This window comes from Microcebus murinus, chromosome 10, assembly GCF_040939455.1.
Source record: "Microcebus murinus isolate Inina chromosome 10, M.murinus_Inina_mat1.0, whole genome shotgun sequence".
NCBI lineage: Eukaryota > Metazoa > Chordata > Mammalia > Primates > Cheirogaleidae > Microcebus > Microcebus murinus.
Window position 1 is genome coordinate 20,798,384 of NC_134113.1, and position 19,536 is coordinate 20,817,919.

General features: G+C 35.1%; 1 protein-coding gene across 5 annotated transcripts in view; it reads left to right on the plus strand.

Moving 5' to 3' along the window:
- The window catches only part of BLTP3B (bridge-like lipid transfer protein family member 3B), an 83,386-nt gene extending 64,187 nt beyond the window's left edge, over positions 1 to 19,199 (plus strand). For all 5 annotated transcript variants that reach the window (XM_012787637.2, XM_012787642.3, XM_012787644.3 and 2 more), the window contains 6 exons: positions 433 to 575; positions 1,863 to 2,013; positions 5,031 to 5,284; positions 5,924 to 6,032; positions 10,343 to 10,542; positions 12,672 to 19,199. In XM_012787637.2, coding sequence (XP_012643091.2) covers positions 433 to 575; positions 1,863 to 2,013; positions 5,031 to 5,284; positions 5,924 to 6,032; positions 10,343 to 10,542; positions 12,672 to 12,791 — 977 coding nt within the window. In that variant the 3' untranslated portion in view covers positions 12,792 to 19,199. The remainder of the gene's footprint in view (positions 1 to 432; positions 576 to 1,862; positions 2,014 to 5,030; positions 5,285 to 5,923; positions 6,033 to 10,342; positions 10,543 to 12,671) is intronic.
- Positions 19,200 to 19,536: the final 337 nt, after the last annotated feature.

Consider the following 19,536-nt stretch of genomic DNA (forward strand, 5'->3'; position numbering starts at 1 on the left):
AGAATATCACGTTAATAATAGTGGTATTAACTTTATGTGAAAGATTATTAGGAGTTGCTGTAGGATATTGAAAAGAGAAATGAAGTGGTCAGATTGGGACTATTCAGTGTGAGTAGGTGAGAAGAGGGCAAAGCTGACCAGGAACCTGTTGGTTAAACCAGCACTGCAGCTACATTGTAGAGAAAACAGGCTGAGTTCAGTGGCAGATTTTTAATACTATGCTCAGGGCTGTAGTATAGCTAATATTATATTGTGGGAAATTATTTCTCCTTATTTGTTAACTAACCACAATCTAATTTTTCTTTTTGTCTTTTAAATAACGCTATGCTTGAGAAAGAGTTGAAGGAATAGTTCATTTTGGTTAAACACACACTGTTAGGTCACATGTAAAACTGATTTTTAATTTATTATTTTACTTTTGTGCTAATTCAGGAAATAAAAAGAGCTCAACTGCAAATTACCAGAGCCCAGCTGAGAGTTTGAACGCTAGCACAAGCCTACAGAATTATGGTGAAACCTCTCCAGATGCCGTCAGTACAAATTCAGAGGGTGCTCAAGAAAATCACGATGACCTGGTAATCATTTCAGAGAGATTCTTTCAAGAGAAATGCCATCAACTTTATTTCATGTTTGATATGTATACTTTTAAGACATTAACATATAAAATGAATACTTAGGTGGTAGGTGATTCACTTTGCTCCTTCTAATTCTTGAAAATGCTTCCTTAATGAATTGTTCTTCTTTACATTTTACTTTCCTAAATGTGTCTTATTCACATTCTGTCTTTTTTCTGTCTTGCCTTTTATTTTTTGACCTATTTTTAAATTTTATTTATTTATTTATTTGAGACAGAGTATCGCTCTGTCACCCTGGGTAGATTACAGTGGCATCATCATAGCTTGCTATAACTTCAAACTCTTAGACATAAGCGATCCTCCTGCTCAGCCTCCCGAATAGCTGAGACTACAGGTGTGCAGCACCATGCCTTGCTGATTTTTCTATTTTTAGGAGAGACAGGGTCTCACTCTTGCTCAGGTTGGTCTCGAACTCCTGAGCCCAAGCTATCCTCCTGCCTCTGCCTCCCAGAGTGCTAGGATTACAGGCGTGAACCACTACACCCAGACTGACCCATATTTTGTCCCTTTTAAACACATTGAATAAGTTTGATTGCAAGGAAGGTTGTTAGTCCTTATATTGAGGGGCTTTCTACAAAGGAAATATGTTATTGGTTTCTTTTATGCCCTCTTGATGCAGTGAAATATTCTTTTTTTTTTTTTTTTTTTTTTTTTAAGAGAAAGGGTCTCACTCTGTTGTCCAAGCTGGAGTGCAGTGGTATGATCATAGCTTACTCTGCAGCCTCAAACTCCTGGGTTAGCGCCAGCCTCCTGCCTCAGCCCCACCAAGTAATTGGGACTACATGCATGTACCACCACGCCCAGCCAATTTTTTTATTTTTTATAGAGCCAGGGTATGTTGCCCAGACTGGTCTCGAACTGGGCTTAAGCAGTCCTCCTGCTTCAGCCGCCCAAAGTGCGGGGATTGCAGGCATGGGCCACCATGCCCAGGCCTGAAATATTCTTAAGAAAGACTTAAAGAATATATTGTGTCCAGCTTTTAGTGAAAATCATTTTACATGAAAATGTCATAATCTTTGTGACCTAAAATATTTTTTCTTGACTAAATGGAAAAGAAACTGAAGATTGTCACTATAATGTAACAGCCATTTTTTGTAAGTCACAAATATATTTTTGTTTTGGTAGAAATAATTGTATTTTTTAGAGGTTAATGATAATTTCCTGTATTTCTTCAATTTTGTTTTCAGTTACTTGGTATACTAATATTATTTATGCAATCATTAATAGATGTCAGTTGTGGTATTTAAAATTACTGGTGTTAATGGGGAAATCGACATCCGAGGTGAAGACACACAGATTTGTCTTCAAGTGAATCAGGTGACACCAGACCAGTTGGGCAATATCAGTCTTCGGCATTACCTCTGTAATCGTCCAGTTGGTAAGATGTATTTTTTAAATTTTCAAACAAAATACTTCAATATGCTTTAAATTTGTTTTGTCTTTATATATGACTCATCAGCAGTCCTATCTTTGCTATAATTGAATTCAAGGAAAATTACATTTATTATCATAATAATGATAACAATAATGGAAGAAATTTGTTCCTTTAGATCACCTTAATTCCGAAACATGTTTTGATTAAGTTGTTAAGCTCTTTTTTTTCCTTGTCTTTCCATTCTTTAAGATAATGGGTCTTAAAAAATTGAGCTCTTTTCTATATGTAAAGAGTGATAAAGTAATCTTAAAAGGTCAAATTTAGTTATGGGATAAATATCAGTTTATTTATTCCATTGTTTTTCTTTTAAGCAAAATATTTGGTATTGGGCATGGTATTTGGTATTTGAAAAAAACATGTATGCTGTCCTTGCAAGTTCTTCATTATGAGATCAACACACATGCTAAGCAACAAAACATGCAGTGCATAAAGAGGAAAACACATTAAACCATCCCCTTTTCAAAGTTTATGTGGAGTTATCACTTGTGGTTTTCAGTCATTTGAAGAAATTATTAGAATCATACTAAGAATTTGAAATGACAGTGTTCGTTTTAAAAAATCTTTTAAAAAGTCACTGAGCTATCATATGTTGACATAAACACAGTCTTGCATGATGTCAAATAAATATGGTATCACCTCACACCCTGGGATATGCAGATAAATGAGCCATTTGTCTATAAGCCAACATCAAAAAAAAAAATCAGCTCATGGTGTTTTTCTATGTTAGGACTTGTGGTTTACAATGTATTTGCTTAAAAAAATTCAAGAATTTTATATTAGCACATTTAAATCCTAGTAGCATATAAAATGGAAGAGCTAAGTGTGCATTTAGAAAAGTTTCATAGTGAACAAAAAATAACAGGATTTGAAATAAAATTTCAAAATCTAGACCTTACTGTATACCCAACCCAAACACTTTTCAAATTGTACATTCTTAAATTACTTTCAGTTGTACAATTTTTATTTATTTTTTTTATTATTATTATTTTTTTGAGACAGAGTCTTACATTGTTGCCTGGGTTAGAGTGTCTTGGCGTCAGCCTACCTCACAGCAACCTCAAACTCCTGGGCTCAAGCAATCCGACTGCCTCAGCCTCCCGAGTAGCTGGGACTATAGGCATGCGCCACCATGCCCGGCTAATTTTTTCTATATATTTTTTTTAGTTGGTCAATTGATTTCTTTCTATTTTTGGTAGAGACTGGGTCTTGCTCAGGCTGGTTTCGAACTCCTGTCCTTGAGGAGAATGGCTTGAGCCCAGGCTTTTTGGGCCAAAGTGCTCCATGTCCATCAGGTGTCCACACTAAGTTCAGTATCCATATGGTGACCTCTCAGGAGTGGGGAACCATCAGTTTGCTTAAGGAGGGGTGAGTTGGCCCACATCAGAAATGGAGCAGGTCAAAACTCCCATGCTAATCAGCAGTAGGATTGTGCCTGTGTATAGCCAGGTCCTGACAGCCTGGACAATATAGTGAGACCTGTCTCTTAAATATAAGTAAATACTTAAGGCAAAATAAATTCCCAAGTTCTTTGTTGCTAATTTCTCTTCTTGTTAAATCAACAAGTTACTCTTGTTATTTTTCTTGATATAGGAAAGAACACTATCTAACCATTATCAATTTATGACTGTTTAACCTATTTAAAAAAATAAAAATATCTGAACTTTTAAATATTTAAAGAATTCTTTGGAATTATATTAGAGCTCTTATTTATTTTAAATGTTAATAAGTAGTAATAACATTAATTAAATGTAATTTTGTACCTGAAATAAAAGTTTTAAAAATAGCTCTCTATGTTAAGTTGTGAATGGAGTCCTGTTGATACCTGTACTGAGAGGAAATAAAATGTCTTTCTATCATGAATTTAATTAGTGGGGGTCTTCTTATGAGTACTATGGGATAAATAACTTTCATACCTCAGAAACAGAAACAGCTTTGCCTTTCCAGAACAGCTAGTTTGTTTTTAATCTGATTGGCTCTGTGAATGTGAAACTGGTTGTATTTTTCTAATTTTTGCTTAGGAAGCTCATTTTTGGTCTCCCTTTGGCACAGGAAGTTAAATAATGTATTTTGGGCTATCAACCTTACCATATACCTTCTCCTTTTCTCTACCATCCTTTTTTCCTTGTTTTTACTCATTTTTTATCAGATTATACCATGTGCATATTGCCTCTCATTCATTTTGGAACTAGGTAGCATAAAAAAGCAAACTAGTCACCACAAGAGTCAGTTCACAAATAATTTATTTCAGGGTTTCCACTACTAACTTTTATTTTTAAATTATATATTCTATGGGAAATTTATTGAAATTTTAAAATTTGTTTTTAAACTTGTATATTTATATCTCTGCAAGCTATCTGTAATTATTTTTTGAAACAAGGCCAAGGCATAAATATAATTATATGTATATGTTTGTTTTTGTGTATATGTACATACCACATATATTTCCTTTATTATAATCAGTCTTCTAATAGAAGCATTTTAGTGAGGCCTTCCTTATTTATTTTTTTATTATTTGAGGACTCAATTTAATGAGGAAGGTATAAAACCTCAATCTTAAGGGAAATGGTTTAAGGGTCACTTTAATGCCATGACAGTCACCATTCAAACGTATAAACATACGTTTGAATTCAACGTATAAACATACCATTCAAACACTAAAACATACTCTAAGTAACTGAGATAGGTATCATATCAGAGTTAATGACATTTTTTTCCTATTACCAAAAAATAGAAAATATAGGGAAGTCAACATTATTGTAGTAAAAAGTTACCTAAAAAAATTGAAATTAGAATGTATTTATATTGTATATGTACTATAGAATATCATTTAAACTAGGGGTAAATATTAAAACTATTTTGTCTATCATTGCTTTAATGTACAAAATGACAGTATTCTCTTAATGACAATATTTTTGAGCGGCACTACAAAGTTACCATTTTCATATGCTCATTTTCCTTAGGTTCGGGTCAGAAAGCTATGATTCATTGCACATCTTCTCCTGAGATTTCTCTGAGGTTTGTAAGTGGGCCTGGTGCTGCAATACACTCGTTGCTTGCAGAAAAAAATGGATTCCTGCAATGTCATATAGAAAACTTCAGCGCTGAGTTTCTTATATCTTCTCTTATGAATATTCAACATTTTTTGGAAGATGAAACTGTTGCAACAGTAATGCCAATGAAGATACAAATTTCTAACACAAAAATAAATTTAAAAGTATGTTAATAAATACTTCATTTTATAAATGTACAATTTATATATCTGGACTTTTATTTATCCCTAAGAATATGCCTTCTTTATAATATATATTCTCTATATAATATATATAAGCATTTAATAAAATGAATTTGTTGGTCTTTGGGTTGAATGATGTAGAGATCCTTCTTAGAAATTAGAAAATGTGGGCAGGAGCAGTGGCTTTTGCCTGAAATCTCAGCACTTTGGGGAGGCCAAGGTGGAAAGATCTGTTTAGGCCAAGAGTTCGAGACCAGTGTGGGCAACATAGCGAGCCACTGTCTATGCAAAAAATTTTAAAAAATAGTCCTGGAAACTTGGGAGGCTGAGGTGGGAGGATCCCTTGAGCTCAGGAATTTGAGGGTATAGTAAGCTGTGATCATGCCACTGCATTCCAGCCTGGGTGACAGAGTAAGACCCTGGCTTCAAAAAAAAGAAAAAAATTATAAAATGTCAAAATATAACAGGCAGTTTTCTCACTGTATCAACTAAGGCATGTAAAGATATATCCTAACTCATTAAAAATATAATTGGCTGAAGTAGTCCTTGTTAAAAATGATCATTTAAATTTTATTATTTACTTTAATAACACCTTGTCAATATTATTTCTTTTTCCTGTAGGATGACAGTCCTCGGAGTAGTACAGTATCCCTTCAAACAGCTCCTGTAGCTCTACATATTGATCATCTTGTGGTAGAGAGAAATGATGATGGCTCTTTTCATATCAGAGGTATATATGAAAAACAATTTAAATGAACACCTGCTCAGATTTTAAAGTTAAATAATTTATACACCGATTATTTCTTTTCATTCATTTGTTTTGTATATATGTATACATGAGTAGTAGATGATTGAGGGACACTCTCAGTAAATTGTAATAAAGTATCATTTATGTATGGATCTCTACCCTAGAAATAGTTGTCTACAAATGTGTTTTGAATGACCATGTTAGAGCCTTTCATGGTCTTACATGTCTCTTGATCTTACTTTTGTCTCCTAATTGATTGCTTTCTTAGCTTTATTTCTCACTGTTCTTTCATATGCATTCACCCAACCTTGAATATACATTAAAATCTCAGCTTCATAACTAATACAAACTTAGGTGGAAAGGATAGCTTAGGTGTGTGAGAAGACAGTTCACCGTTGGTGCACTGCTCTGTCTGCCAGATGCTTGGTATGTTGCTCTGTCTGCAGAATGCTTTAGCTCCCAAAGCTATAGGTCTGTAGAGAAAGCAGAACCCAGAACACCCAGTTTGCAGGCAAGGTATATAGTTAATACCAAAGTGAGAAGAAACTGAACCACACATACATAGTCTTTTTTGTAACCTCATCAGTCAGGTAAGTCATACCTTCTTCCCTGGGAAGGAGTGGGAAAGGGGACCAAGAGAGTCCAGGAGAACTATTCTAGGGATGTTCCTTCTCAAAAACAAGGAGGAATCCTCCCAGCAAGGTGCTAAAATTAGAATGGGTCCCTGAGGCAATAGCATGAATAACCTAAGCATTGCTTTTTTTTTTTTTTTTTTGAGACAGAGTCTCACTTTGTTGCCCAGGCTAGAGTGAGTGCCATGGTGTCAGCCTGGCTCACAGCAACCTCAAACTCCTGGGCTCAAGCGATCCTTCTGCCTCAGCCTCCCAAGTAGCTTGGACTACAGGCATGTGCCACCATGCCCAGCTAATTTTTTCTCTATATATTAGTTGGCCAATTAATTTCTTTCTATTTATAGTAGAGACGGGGTCTCACTCTTGCTCAGGCTGGTTTCAAACCCCTGACCTCAAGCAATCCGCCCGCCTCGGCCTCCCAGAGTGCTAGGATTACAGGCCCCCGCACCCAGGCAGCATTGCTTTTTGAAATCCTCTCCTATGTTCCTGCCTTGTGGCAGGCTTTGGCAGGGTTTACATATAGACCAAAGTATTGAGGGTAAATTCTGCAGCTGCTAAGCCCCAGGAAAAGAATGATTTCCTACCTAGTTGACAAACTTGGTGTATCTCATCCTGTGGCACAACCCCTCCTCTCCTACAATCACTAGAAATTGACTATGGTAAATAGAAACAGCATCCATAGTCAAAAAAATGGTATTAACATACGTACAGGAATTCGCAAAGACTTGAAAAAAACAGTACCAGTCAGCATTTATAATTGTAAGCAAGAAATAGTCTCCACCTAACTGAGGAGAAAAGGAGCTTGGTAAAAGATTATTGGACTAGAATTGAGAATCCAGAATGGTTAGTTGATCTTTGACGAGGCTGCCAAGACAATTCAATGGGGGAAAGAATAGCCATTTCCACAAATGGTGATGGAACTACTAAATATTCACATAAATGAAGCTGAACCTCTTCTTTATACAGGAATACCTCAAATAATATTATTACAGGTTTGGTTCCAGACCACCACGATAAAGTGAATATCACATGAATTTTTTGGTTTCCCAGTGCGTATGAAAGTTATGTTTACACTATACTGTAGTTTACGTGTGCAGTAGTAGTATGTCTAAAAAAACAATGTTCATACCTTAATGGAAAAATATGTTATTACTAAAAAATGTTTACACTCATCTGAGCCTTCAGCAAGTCATAATCTTTTTGCCAGTGGGAGGGTCTTGCATGAATCTTGATGGCTGCTGACTGATCAGGGTGGTGGTTGCTGAAGGTTGGTGTGCTGTGGGAATTTATTAAAATAAGACAATAATGTTCAATTCTTTTATTTTTTCTTTTGTTGCTTGTGTTTTACATGTCCTAAGAACCTTTTGACATATCTGAGGTCATGAAGATTTATCTAATGGTTTAAGAGTTGTGTAGATTTAGTTTTAGATAATTTAGTTCTTTAATTCAAATATATGCATTAGAGTTAGCTTTTGCATTTTGGGTGTGAGTAAAGACCATAGACACATGGGTTTATTTATGGATTCTCAGTTTTATTTCATTTTTATAAATGTCTGTCCTTATGACTGTACCACACTATTTTGATTACCAACTTGCTTTGGAGTAAGTTTTGAAATTGGCACATGTAAGTTCTCCAACTTAGTTGTTCTTTTTTTAAAGATTGTTTTTACTCTTCTGGATCCCTTTTAATTCCATATGAGTTTTAGAATCAGCTTGACAATTTCTACAAAGAAGCCACTTTGTATTCTGATAGGGATTATGTTAAAACTAGATAATTTAAGGGCTGTTGCCATCTTAGCAGTATTAAGTCTTCCAATTCATGAACAAGGGAATTTTTATATATATTTAGATAATCTTTAATTTCTTACAACAATGTTTTATGGTTTTCAGACAATAAGTTTTGTACTTCTTTTGTTGAATTTATTCTTAAGTATTTTATTCTTTTTAATACTTTAAATGGAATTGTTTTCTTAATTTCATTTTTGAATTCTTCATTGCAAGTGCCTAGAAATACAATTAACTTTTGTATATTGATTTGGTATTCTGCAGCCTTGCTGAATTCATTTGTTACTTCAGTAGTTGATTCCTTAATTGTTTTTATGTACAAGGCAATCATCTGTGAGTAGAGATAGTTTTACTTCTTCCTTTGTAATCTGGATGTCTTTTAGTGTTTTTTTTTTTTTTTTTTTTTTGCCCATTAGCTGTGGCTAGAACCTCTAGGACAATGTTGAATAAAAGTGATGATAGCAGACCACCTTGTCTGGTTTCTGGTTTTGGCAGAGGTGAAAAGCATCCAGTCTTTCGCCAATAACTATAATGTTAGCCTGGGGTGTTTATAGATGATGCCCTGTATCAGATTGAGGAAGTTCACTTCTATTCCTCATGTCCTGAGTGTTTTTTATCATCTAGTCAAGTGCTTTCCCTGCATCTATTGAGGTGATTATTGAATCTGTGGCTTTTGTTTTTTATTCTATTGATATGATGCTTTACAATAGTTGGTTTTAGGATGTTAAATCAACTTTGCATTCCTGAGGTAAATCCTAGTTGGCTGTGGTATATAATTATTTTTATATGTTGGAGGATTCTGTTTGCTAATATTTTCTTGAACATTTTTATGTTTATACTCATCAGTATTTTGGTCTTAGTTTTTTTGTGATTTCTTTCTTTTCTATTTTTTTCTTTCTTTCTTTTTTTTCTTGAGACAGGGTCTTGCTCTGTCACCCAGGCTAGAGTGCAGTGGCATCATCATAGCTCACTGCAATTTCCAACTCCTAGGCTCAAGTAATCCTCTTGCCTTGACCTCCCAAGTAGCTGGGATCACAGGCACGCACCACCACCACACTAATTTTTGTTTTGTAGAGGTGAGGATCTTGCTATATTGCTCAGGCTGATCTATATATACTCCTGGCCTCAAGCAGTCCTCCTGCCTCAGCCTCCCAAATTGCTAGGATTTATAGACAATGAGCCACCACGCCTGGCCTTGTTGTGATTTTTTTTTTTTTCTTTGTTTGGGTCTGGTTTTGGTATCAAAGTAATATTGGCTTCATAGAAAAAGAATGGAATTGTTCCTCTTTTTCTTTTCTTTCTTTCTTTCTTTTTTTTTTTTTTTTTGGAAGAGTTTATAAAGATTTGATATTCTTTAAATGTTTGATAGAATTCACCAATGAAGCCTTCCGGGCCTGGGCTTTTCTTTGTGGGTAGTTTTATGATTACAGATTCAATCTCTACCAGCTATAGGGCCATTCACATTGTCTTCTTGGATCTATTTGGGTAGTTGGTGTCTTCCTAAGAATTTACCTATTTCGTTTAAGTTATCCAATTATTGGCGTATAATTGGTCATAATATTCATTATTATAATTTTTATTTCTGCAAGATTGATAGTAATGTTCCTTCTTTCAATTCTGATTCTTTTTTTTTTTTTTTTTTCAATTCTGATTCTTGCAATTTCTTTTTTTTCTTGGTCAGTCTAACTAAAAGTGTATCAATTTTGTTCATCTTTTCAGAGAATGAGCTTTTGGTCTTACTGATTTTTCTGTATTGTTTTTCTATCTCGTAATCTGATATATATTCATTTCAAAATAAGTTTTTCATGATAGAACTTTCAAAGATTTATCAAATGTCTGGAAATATTATCTGAGCATTTTTATTTGTTTGATCAGATTCTCATATGCTTAACACTGGAAATGATTTGAAAGAAAATGTCGAAAGTGATTCTGATTCAGTGCCACTGACCAGTGGAAAGTATGATCTGAAGAAACAATGCAGTGTCACTCAAGCCACTCAGACAAGTCCGGAAATTCCTTGGCCTTCTCAGTCAGTTAACTTTCCTGAATCCTCCTTTGACTTTACTAGGGAACAGGTAATGAAAAACCTAATTAAGAGTCAGTTTTTGCATTTAAAATAATAAAATATTAAGATACTAATAGTTAACACATTGTTTTCTCATTTAAATAAAATGTATTGAATGCCTACTATTGTGTCCAAGTGCTGTGCTAGATGCTGTGGTTGTAGTGTTGAGCAAGATAAAGAAAACAAGTTTAGTTTCTTCTGCTTTTCTGTAGTACTATCGATATTTTTGTAATTTTTCCTCACAGGTTCTTTTCTATTTTTTTTAGCAATTAACATTCAAGTGTATATACTATATTATTTTACTTAACATTATTTAAGAAATATTTTTTCATATTGCTACATTTGTCGTGTATTTATTTTTATGGCTAACTAATATGGATGTAGATATGCTATCATTTCTGAACCTTCTTGTTAATAGTTGCTAACATTTGAGTTGCTTTTGATTTTTTGGATTATAAATAAACAAAATATTCAGCAGGGTTTTAATTCTCTATGATAGAACCACAGAATAAATTATTTCATCTGTTCAACAAAGATTTATTTGTTGCCAACTCCGAGGTAGGGATATGAAATGGAACAGTGTACCATCCCTATTCTACTGAAGGAGTCAATGTAGTGGGAAAGACAAGAGTGTGCAATCAGTAGTCATACACACTGTGCCAGGTGCTATACTATGGATTGGGGCAAGTGTAGGGAAGTATTTCAGTTGGTCTGTAAGGCAAGAATTCTTAAGCTGGGATTAAAGAAGTCTTAGAACTCTTTGAAATTAAATCTATATATATTAATGTATCTGTATAAATGCAGAAAGTCCTGAATTTTGCTATATCCTCATACTTAGGGGTTAGGGAATGGCTCTAAGAGAATAAAATGCTTGAACTAAGTCTTTTTGTGTGTGTGCACACCCGGGCTAGAGCGCAGTGGCGTCACCATAGCTCACTGCAACCTCCAACTCCTGGGCTCAAGCAATTCTTTTGCCTCAGCCTCCCGAGTAGGTGGGACTACAGTTATGTGCCACCACACCAAGCTACATTTTCTATTTTTTGTAGACATGGCAATCTTGCTGTGTTGCTCAGACTGATCTTGAACTCCTGGTCTCAAGTGATCCTTCTACCTCGGCCTCCCTAAGTTCTAGGATTACAGGCATGAGCCTCTGCACCTGGTCTAAGTCTTAAAGAGAAGAAGAGAGACTTATTGGCTATCTAGATGAAAATGTCTAATCAGATATTCAGAATGTGAGCCTGGAGCTCAGGAGAATGGTTTGTGCTCAATCAGGCTATCTGTGGTAGTTGGAGCCGTGGGAGTAGATGAGATCATCGAAGAGAGTGACTCAAATGACAAGAGAAGACGACCAACTATGGAATGTAACAATATCAAAATTTAAGGGTTCTTAAAAAAAACAGAAAGATGAAAAGGGCATAGGTTGTGAGAGAGACATGAAACGGAATGGTATAAAAACCAATAAAAGAGAGAGGTTTAGGAAGTAGAGGTAGATCAGTATTGTTTGTAGCCACAGAGAGTCCAGGGAAATTAATATGAAACAAAATTACTATTAGAGGCCGGGCGCTGTGGCTCACGCCTGTAATCCTAGCTCTTGGGAGGCCGAGGCGGGCGGATTGCTCAAGGTCAGGAGTTCAAAACCAGCCTGAGCAAGAGCGAGACCCCGTCTCTACTATAAATAGAAAGAAATTAATTGGCCAACTGATATATATATAAAAAATTAGCCGGGCATAGTGGCGCATGCCTGTAGTCCCAGCTACTCGGGAGGCTGAGGCAGAAGGATCACTGGAGCCCAGGAGTTTGAGGTTGCTGTGAGCTAGGCTGACGCCACGGCACTCACTCTAGCCTGGACAACAAAGCGAGACTCTGTCTCAAAAAAAAAAAAAAAAAAAAAAATTACTATTAGATTTGGAAATTAGGAGTTAGTATTTTGAATTGCTGGGTCAAAATATAGGATCATTTTTACGTGCTTGAAATACATGTTTCCAAATAGTTTCTCAAAGTAATTTTCAGCTTAAGTGGACCCTCACCAGCATTGGGTATTTTTACTATTCTAAGTATCATGCCTTTATATACTATATATAATCTGTGTTTTCTGAAAATTATATAAATTCTTTTTATTTTCCCAATTTATTATTTCAGCTCATGGAAGAGAATGAATCTCTTAAACAGGAACTGGCTAAAGCTAAAATGGCTCTTGCAGAGGCTCACTTGGAAAAAGATGCTCTTCTCCATCATATAAAGAAGATGACAGTTGAATAACAGGAGTAGCAGTCAAGATTCAAATTATAGCTCTGGAGTAGGAAGGTTATATTTATAATGTGGATGTTACCAAGTAGTGGAAAACGTTCATTTTCATAAAAAGACAATAAAATGATATGGAGTGTGAACAAGTGGTGACTAGTCCAAAGCCAGTTTAGAAAGTATGAGGTATGAGCATTACAATCTTTTGGTTGTTTTGTGTTTTGGGGTTCAACCTTCTTTTAAACTGGTGTGATCTAGGGATGTCAATACATTCTGTAAAATAATTACATGCCTAATGAAAATAAGATGTCATTTCCTAATTTTGATATCTCATTTTAGGCATTTTTTAAAAAGAAAAATGAAAAACTATTGCCCATACAGATCTCTGAATTTACTTCTTACTATTTCTTAATAATTTACTTTTATTTACAAAGATTCAAATGCTTTTAGAGCTAATGTAAAATAAAAAGAGGCTTACATTGTAAATGTTATTAAAATTATGTACTTAAATCTATAATTATTTAATTGTAAAAAGTCCAAGCAAATTAATAAATTCTATAATTAATGAGTTCCCTACTGAAGTTATAAAGTTTCTTGAAAATGTGGGGAAAATCATTTTAAGTGATAGGAAAACTATATAAGTAGAAGCTATAATTTCCAAAAAAAGACGGTACAAATGTAAAAATGAAAAGCACAATCTGTACAAAGGTAAAATGTTAGAGTATATGACTAGGTGATTCCAAAAGCATTACTTGTACATTCCTTTAAACATTTATTATTAGAAGTAAAAGAGTAATTTAACTTAACTATCTTGCTAAATTTGGCATTTAGCATTTGTAACTATGAACATTTTACTTAATACTATTTATATTATTTCTTTACCTTCATCTTTCTTTAAGATTTTGAAGTGAATGTTTTCGGAGAATTTTCTTTTCATGCACATAAATCAATTTCATACCATTCTGGTAGGTGGGTGTTTGCACATACTGAATTTATAAAGCTAGTTTTGATTAAAGCTCTTTGTGATTGATATAAATATTATATATATATACACACACATACACAGTCTTCTATAGTAAAAGTCATTGGTAAATTTTGAATTCTATTTTCTAGGGATTAAGGTTGAAATCCACATGAGAAAATCTTGATCATGCATTATGAAATAAAAGTACATGAGTGTTTAAGAAACAGGAATTTAAAGGTTTAAAATATGTTTATGATGGAATTAAACTAAGTTGGTATCTATTTTAAAATTCACATTCTTAAATATATCCAAGATGGAACATGAAACAGCTGGACTACTCTTTCTTGATACTTGAAAATTTTAAACCACATTGCAACATTTTATGGTGCTTTGCTTTTTTGATGTGACTTAAATAACTGTCTTTATATCTGAGTGGTTGGGGGAAAATACATATTTCATTTATATTAAGTGCTGAAGTGATTTAGGCTTTATTGATTACAGTAGTAGTGGCCAAGCACATGGCTCATGCATGTAGTCCCAGTTTCTTGGGAGGTAGAGGCAGGAAGAATCACTTGATCCTAGGAGTTTGAGATTGCAGTGAACTGTGATGACACCATCGCACTCTAGCCCTGACAACAAAGCAAGACTCTTATCTCAAAAAAGAAAAAGAAAATACAATACTAGCCCCTTTTTTTTTCTCTTCTATAGATCCATTTTTTTGACATTACTTAAAAATACAGGCACTGTTTTGAGTAGTGAGGATACAGCCACGAGCAGATTAAATTGTTAACATTTTACTTCAGAATATTTTTAAAAACATGTTAAACCTATAATAGTGTTAGATTAAATGCAAAGGTCTAATTAAAGATTTAAGATGTATAGCTTATGCCCTTAGAAGAAAACATTTATTTTGTAGGTATATGTTCAGCAAAAACAGTCTCTGTTATGGAAAGGGATTGATGGGACATTAATTTCTTTAGAGCCAATAGTATTTTTCAGGATTGATCTATTCTGTATAAATTTAAATCTTTCTATGGTCTATTACAGTTGTATAATGTTAAAGAAGCTGAATGTTTTTCTTATTCCTTTTAAATTTGGCCTTCCCAAGAAAATCATATAAACAGAGAGATGATGATAATCTGAGCATTCCATGTGCTTTGTTCTATTTTTTTAATTTATAAGGAATACTATTTTTATAGAGGCTTAAAATTCATAAAACCCTGCAAAAACATTATTCATATAATGCCCACAACAAATTTTGAGAGGTAGGCATTATTCATATGTTAGAGGTTTTGAATTAAAAAAAAATACCCTAAGACTCAGAAAAGACAAATGATCAAAATCACAATTATTAACCTGGTCTTTTGACTTAAAGCTTAGTTACATGCTTTCATTTTAACTTAATCATTAATTCACAGATTTTCTCAGGGTTAGGATGAAAGAAGGAATCACTGTTTTACCTATCTTTCTTTTAAAATGACTATAATACTTTTAATTGTATGTGTATGATGGATGTATGTATTACTGTGTATTATTCAAACTACTTAAAGGATAGTGGGGCAATTTTTAAGTTAGCTCCAAACTATTTAGTGATGTGAGAAATACAGGAATAAACTCATAATAAACTTACCAGGGTTTTTTTAATGACCATAAATTAGAAATAAATTTGTCAGGCCCTGAATTTTTTTAAAAATTAAATCTCTAAGAGATATTAATGATCAGGGAACAGAAATAGTCATTGCGCTTTGCCTTTTCTTGGGGGGGGATGATTGCTTTGGGTTTGTTTTCTTCATTTTTATTTGACAAATAAAAATTGTATATATTTATGGCGTACTACATGATGTTTTGATATTTGTATACCTTGTGGAATGGCTAAATCAAGCTATTTATCATATGCATTACCTCACATACTTTTTGTGGTGAGAACACTTAAAATCTCTCTTAGCAATTTTCAAGTGTATAATATATTGTTATTAACTTTAGTCACCATGATGTGTAATAGATCTCTTGAACTTACTTAACTGAAATTTTGTGTCATTTGACAAATATCTTCCCATTCCCTTGACCTCCAATCTCTGATAACCACCATTTTACTCTCTGTTCCTATGAGTTCAACATTTTCTTTTATACTCTACAAATGAGATCATGTAGCATTTGTCTTTCTGTGCCTGCCTAATGTCACTTAACACAATGTCCTCTAGATGTCACAAATGTCAAATAAATTTTTCTTCTTTTTTGTTTTTGTTTTCTTTTCTGAGATAGGGTCTTGCCCTGTAACCCAGGTTAGAGTGAGTGCAGCATAGCTCACTGCAACCTCCAACTCCTGGGCTCAAGCGATCCGCCAGCCTCAGCCTCCCGAGAAGTTGGGACTGCAGGGTGTGCACCACCATACCCAGCTATTTTTTCTTCCTTTTTAGGGCCAAATAGTATTTCATTTTGTATGTATCCCACATTTATCCATTCATCCATTGATGGACACTTAGGTGGATTCTGTATCTTGTCTACTATGTATAATGCTGCAATGAATGTGGGATTACAGATACCCCTTTCAACATACTGATTTCATATCCTTTGGATACATACCAAGTAGTGGGACTGGTGGATCATATGGATCAATTTTTGAGGAACCTCTGTACTATTTTCCATAATGCTGTACTAATTTACATTCCCACCAGTAGGGTATGAAGATTCCTTTTTCGTCCATGTCCTCAAGGATACTTGTTATCTTTTGGCTTTTTTTTTTTTTCCCCCCAAGACAAAGTCTCAACTTTTGCCTGGGCTAGAGTGCCATGGCGTCCGCCTAGCTCACAGCAACCTCAGACTCCAGGGTTGAAGTGATCCTCCTGCTTCAGCCTCCCGAGTAGCTGAGACTACAGGCATGTGCCACCATGCCTGGCTATTTTTTTTTTTCTATATATGTTTAGTCCAATTAATTTCTTTCTATTTTTAGTAGAGATGGGGTCTTGCTCTTGCTCAGGCTGGTCTCGAACTCCTGAGCTCAAACGATCTGCCCGCCTCGGCCTCTCAGAGTGCTAGGATTACAGGCGTTAGTCACCACACCCAGCCTCTTTTGGCTTTTTGATCATAGCTGTTCTAACAGGTGTGAGGTGATATCTCCTGTGGTTTTCACTTGAATTTCCCTGATGATTAGTGATGTTGAGCACCTTTCTGTATACCTGTTGGCTATTTGCATGTCTTTTTTTTGAGAAATGTCTATTTAGGTCCTTTACCCATTTTTAATAATTGGATTATTTGTTTTCTTGTTTGAGCTCCCTACATATTTTGCATACTAACTCCTTACAAATGTATGATTTACAAGTATATTCTCCCATTCTGTAGGGTATCTCTTCACTCTGTTGATTCCTTTGCTGTGCAGAAGCTTTGTATTAATAGTTCATATATAATTACATGTGTCTACTTTTGCTCGTTTCCTGTGCTTTAGGGGTCATATACAAAATATCTTCGCCCAGACCACTGTCATGCAGCTTTTTTCCTATGTTTTCTTCTTGTATTTTTACAGTTTCAGGTCTTATGTTTAAGTCTCTAATCCATTTTGAGTTGATTTTTATATATGGTGTCAGATTTGGGTCTGATTTTATACTTCTGCATATGGATATCCAGTTTTCCCAGCACCATTTGTTGACGAGAAGGTCTTTTTCCCATTGTGTGATGTTGGCATCTTTGTCAGAGATTGATTGTAAATGTGTGGATTTATTTCTGGGCCTTCTATTCTGTTTCATTGGTGCATGTGTCAGTTTTTATGCAAGTACCATGTTGTTTTGATTACAGTAGCATTGTGGTAGGTTTTCCATGCTTTTCTTTTTAATTTCATGCATGCCAGAAACACTTTGTATCTTCCATTTGTTTTCTTTTCCCATTTTATCCTAAAACTTCAAAACAGCACCATATGATACTGGTTTTGATGAAGCATTATTTTTAGTTTAAGCCACATAAGCATGTCTGTATATGATCACAGGCAAATATATGTGGGAAAAATTAATCAGAAACTCCTTTCTGGGTTTTTATTGTTGTTGTTCACTGTCAGCATGGGAGTGAAATACTTATTTTTTAATAAGTTTCTGTTAACCTGCAGTGTAATCAAGGCATCTTCCTATCTCAGTGAATGCCACAACCATTCATCCTAGTTTCCAAACTGGTAACCCAGTACTCATCTTAAGACACCTTCCTCTCCCCATCAGTTCATTACCAAGTTATGTCATTTTATGTCATTTTACCTGGTAAACATCTCTCAAATTTGTCTACTTTTCTTCACTTCTAGACACTCTCTAAGCTACCATGAGCAACTTTTTTTTTTTTTTTTTTTGAGAGAGAGAGAGAGAGAGAGAGAGTCTTGCTGTATCACACTGGCTAGAGTGCAGTAACGTGATCATAGCTCACTACAACCTCAACCTCGAACTCCTGGGCTCAAGTGATCCTACTCTCTCAGCCTCACCTCACCCCCTAGTAGCTGGAATGACAGGTGCATGCCACCACACCCAGCTAATTTTTTTCTATTTTTTTAGTAGAGATGGGGTCTCACTCTTGCTCAGGCTGGTCTTGAACTCTTGGGCTCAAGTGATCCTCCCACCTTGGCCTCCCAGAGTGCTAGGATTACAGGCGTGAGCCACAACACTCAGCCCATCAGCACCTTTGTCTGCAATGCTGCAATTGTCTCCTAGCTCGTTTTCCCGAAGCTACTCCAGTTCTTGGATTCACTCTCTGTACTGCAGGCAGAATTCTTGTTTTTGTTCAATGATCAATTTTAATCAAGGCAACCCGCTTACTCCCACTCTCACCCTTAGGTTAAAACACTTCAATGACTTTTCATTGCTCTTAGGATAAAAACCAAATATGTGACCTATCATGTCACATATATTAGGGCCACTATCTAATTTATATGGTAGTTCTGGGCATTTAATGTCTCAAAAGATTAAAACAGTGGCTGGCATATCACCTAAAAAAAAACACTCAGTAGAGGTAACCTGTTATTACTATTACCACTTAACCTCATTGTGTACCGTGTGTTACTTTGTATTCTACCTTCATTGCTTTTTAAGTATCTGGAGTGAGAATTATAGTGCTTCAGTCACCAGAGGACCTTTGCTCATGCTATTTCTTTGGCTTGAACTGTCCCTCCCCATTGCCTAGGTAATTCTTTGTCTTTCAGGTCTTAGCTCATTTGTCACTTCCTCAGGGAAGCATTCTCAATTTCTGTCTAAGAGTAAGATCCACTGTTATTACAATATTTTGCACATGAACACATACCTCTACTTAGCATCTAACAGCTTTGTAATTTGATATGTATTCATTTGATTAATGTCAGGCCCACTAGATTGTAAACTCCATAAGGACAGAAGTAGTGTTTTTGTCATTGCCATTGTTCAACTTTGTATTCCTTATTCCTCATACAGTGCCTGGCACATAGTAGGTGCTCAATAAATTTATTGAAAGATTAAAATGAATGCATGAGGTATCAAGGATGTTTCTCAGATATTGAATTCTTCCTTTCAGGTTGAAGGGAGATGGAACACAGGCAGAAAAGTAGTTGGTGGCAGTTATAAAAGGGGGCAATCTTGAGTCTGAAGGGGGAGAAAGGTAGGAGGGCAGGGTGGGAATGTTTGCCATACTGTGCGTTCTTCAGAATTCTGAATATCTGAATTTCTATTTGATTTATCACAAAACAGAAAATTAGCATATCACTTTGTTAATGAACCCACAAGGGGGGTTCCCTCTGTTGCTCACCATATAGAAAACCAATTTTGGAGGCAAGGATTGTCAGGGAAGAAAGATTTATTGTGG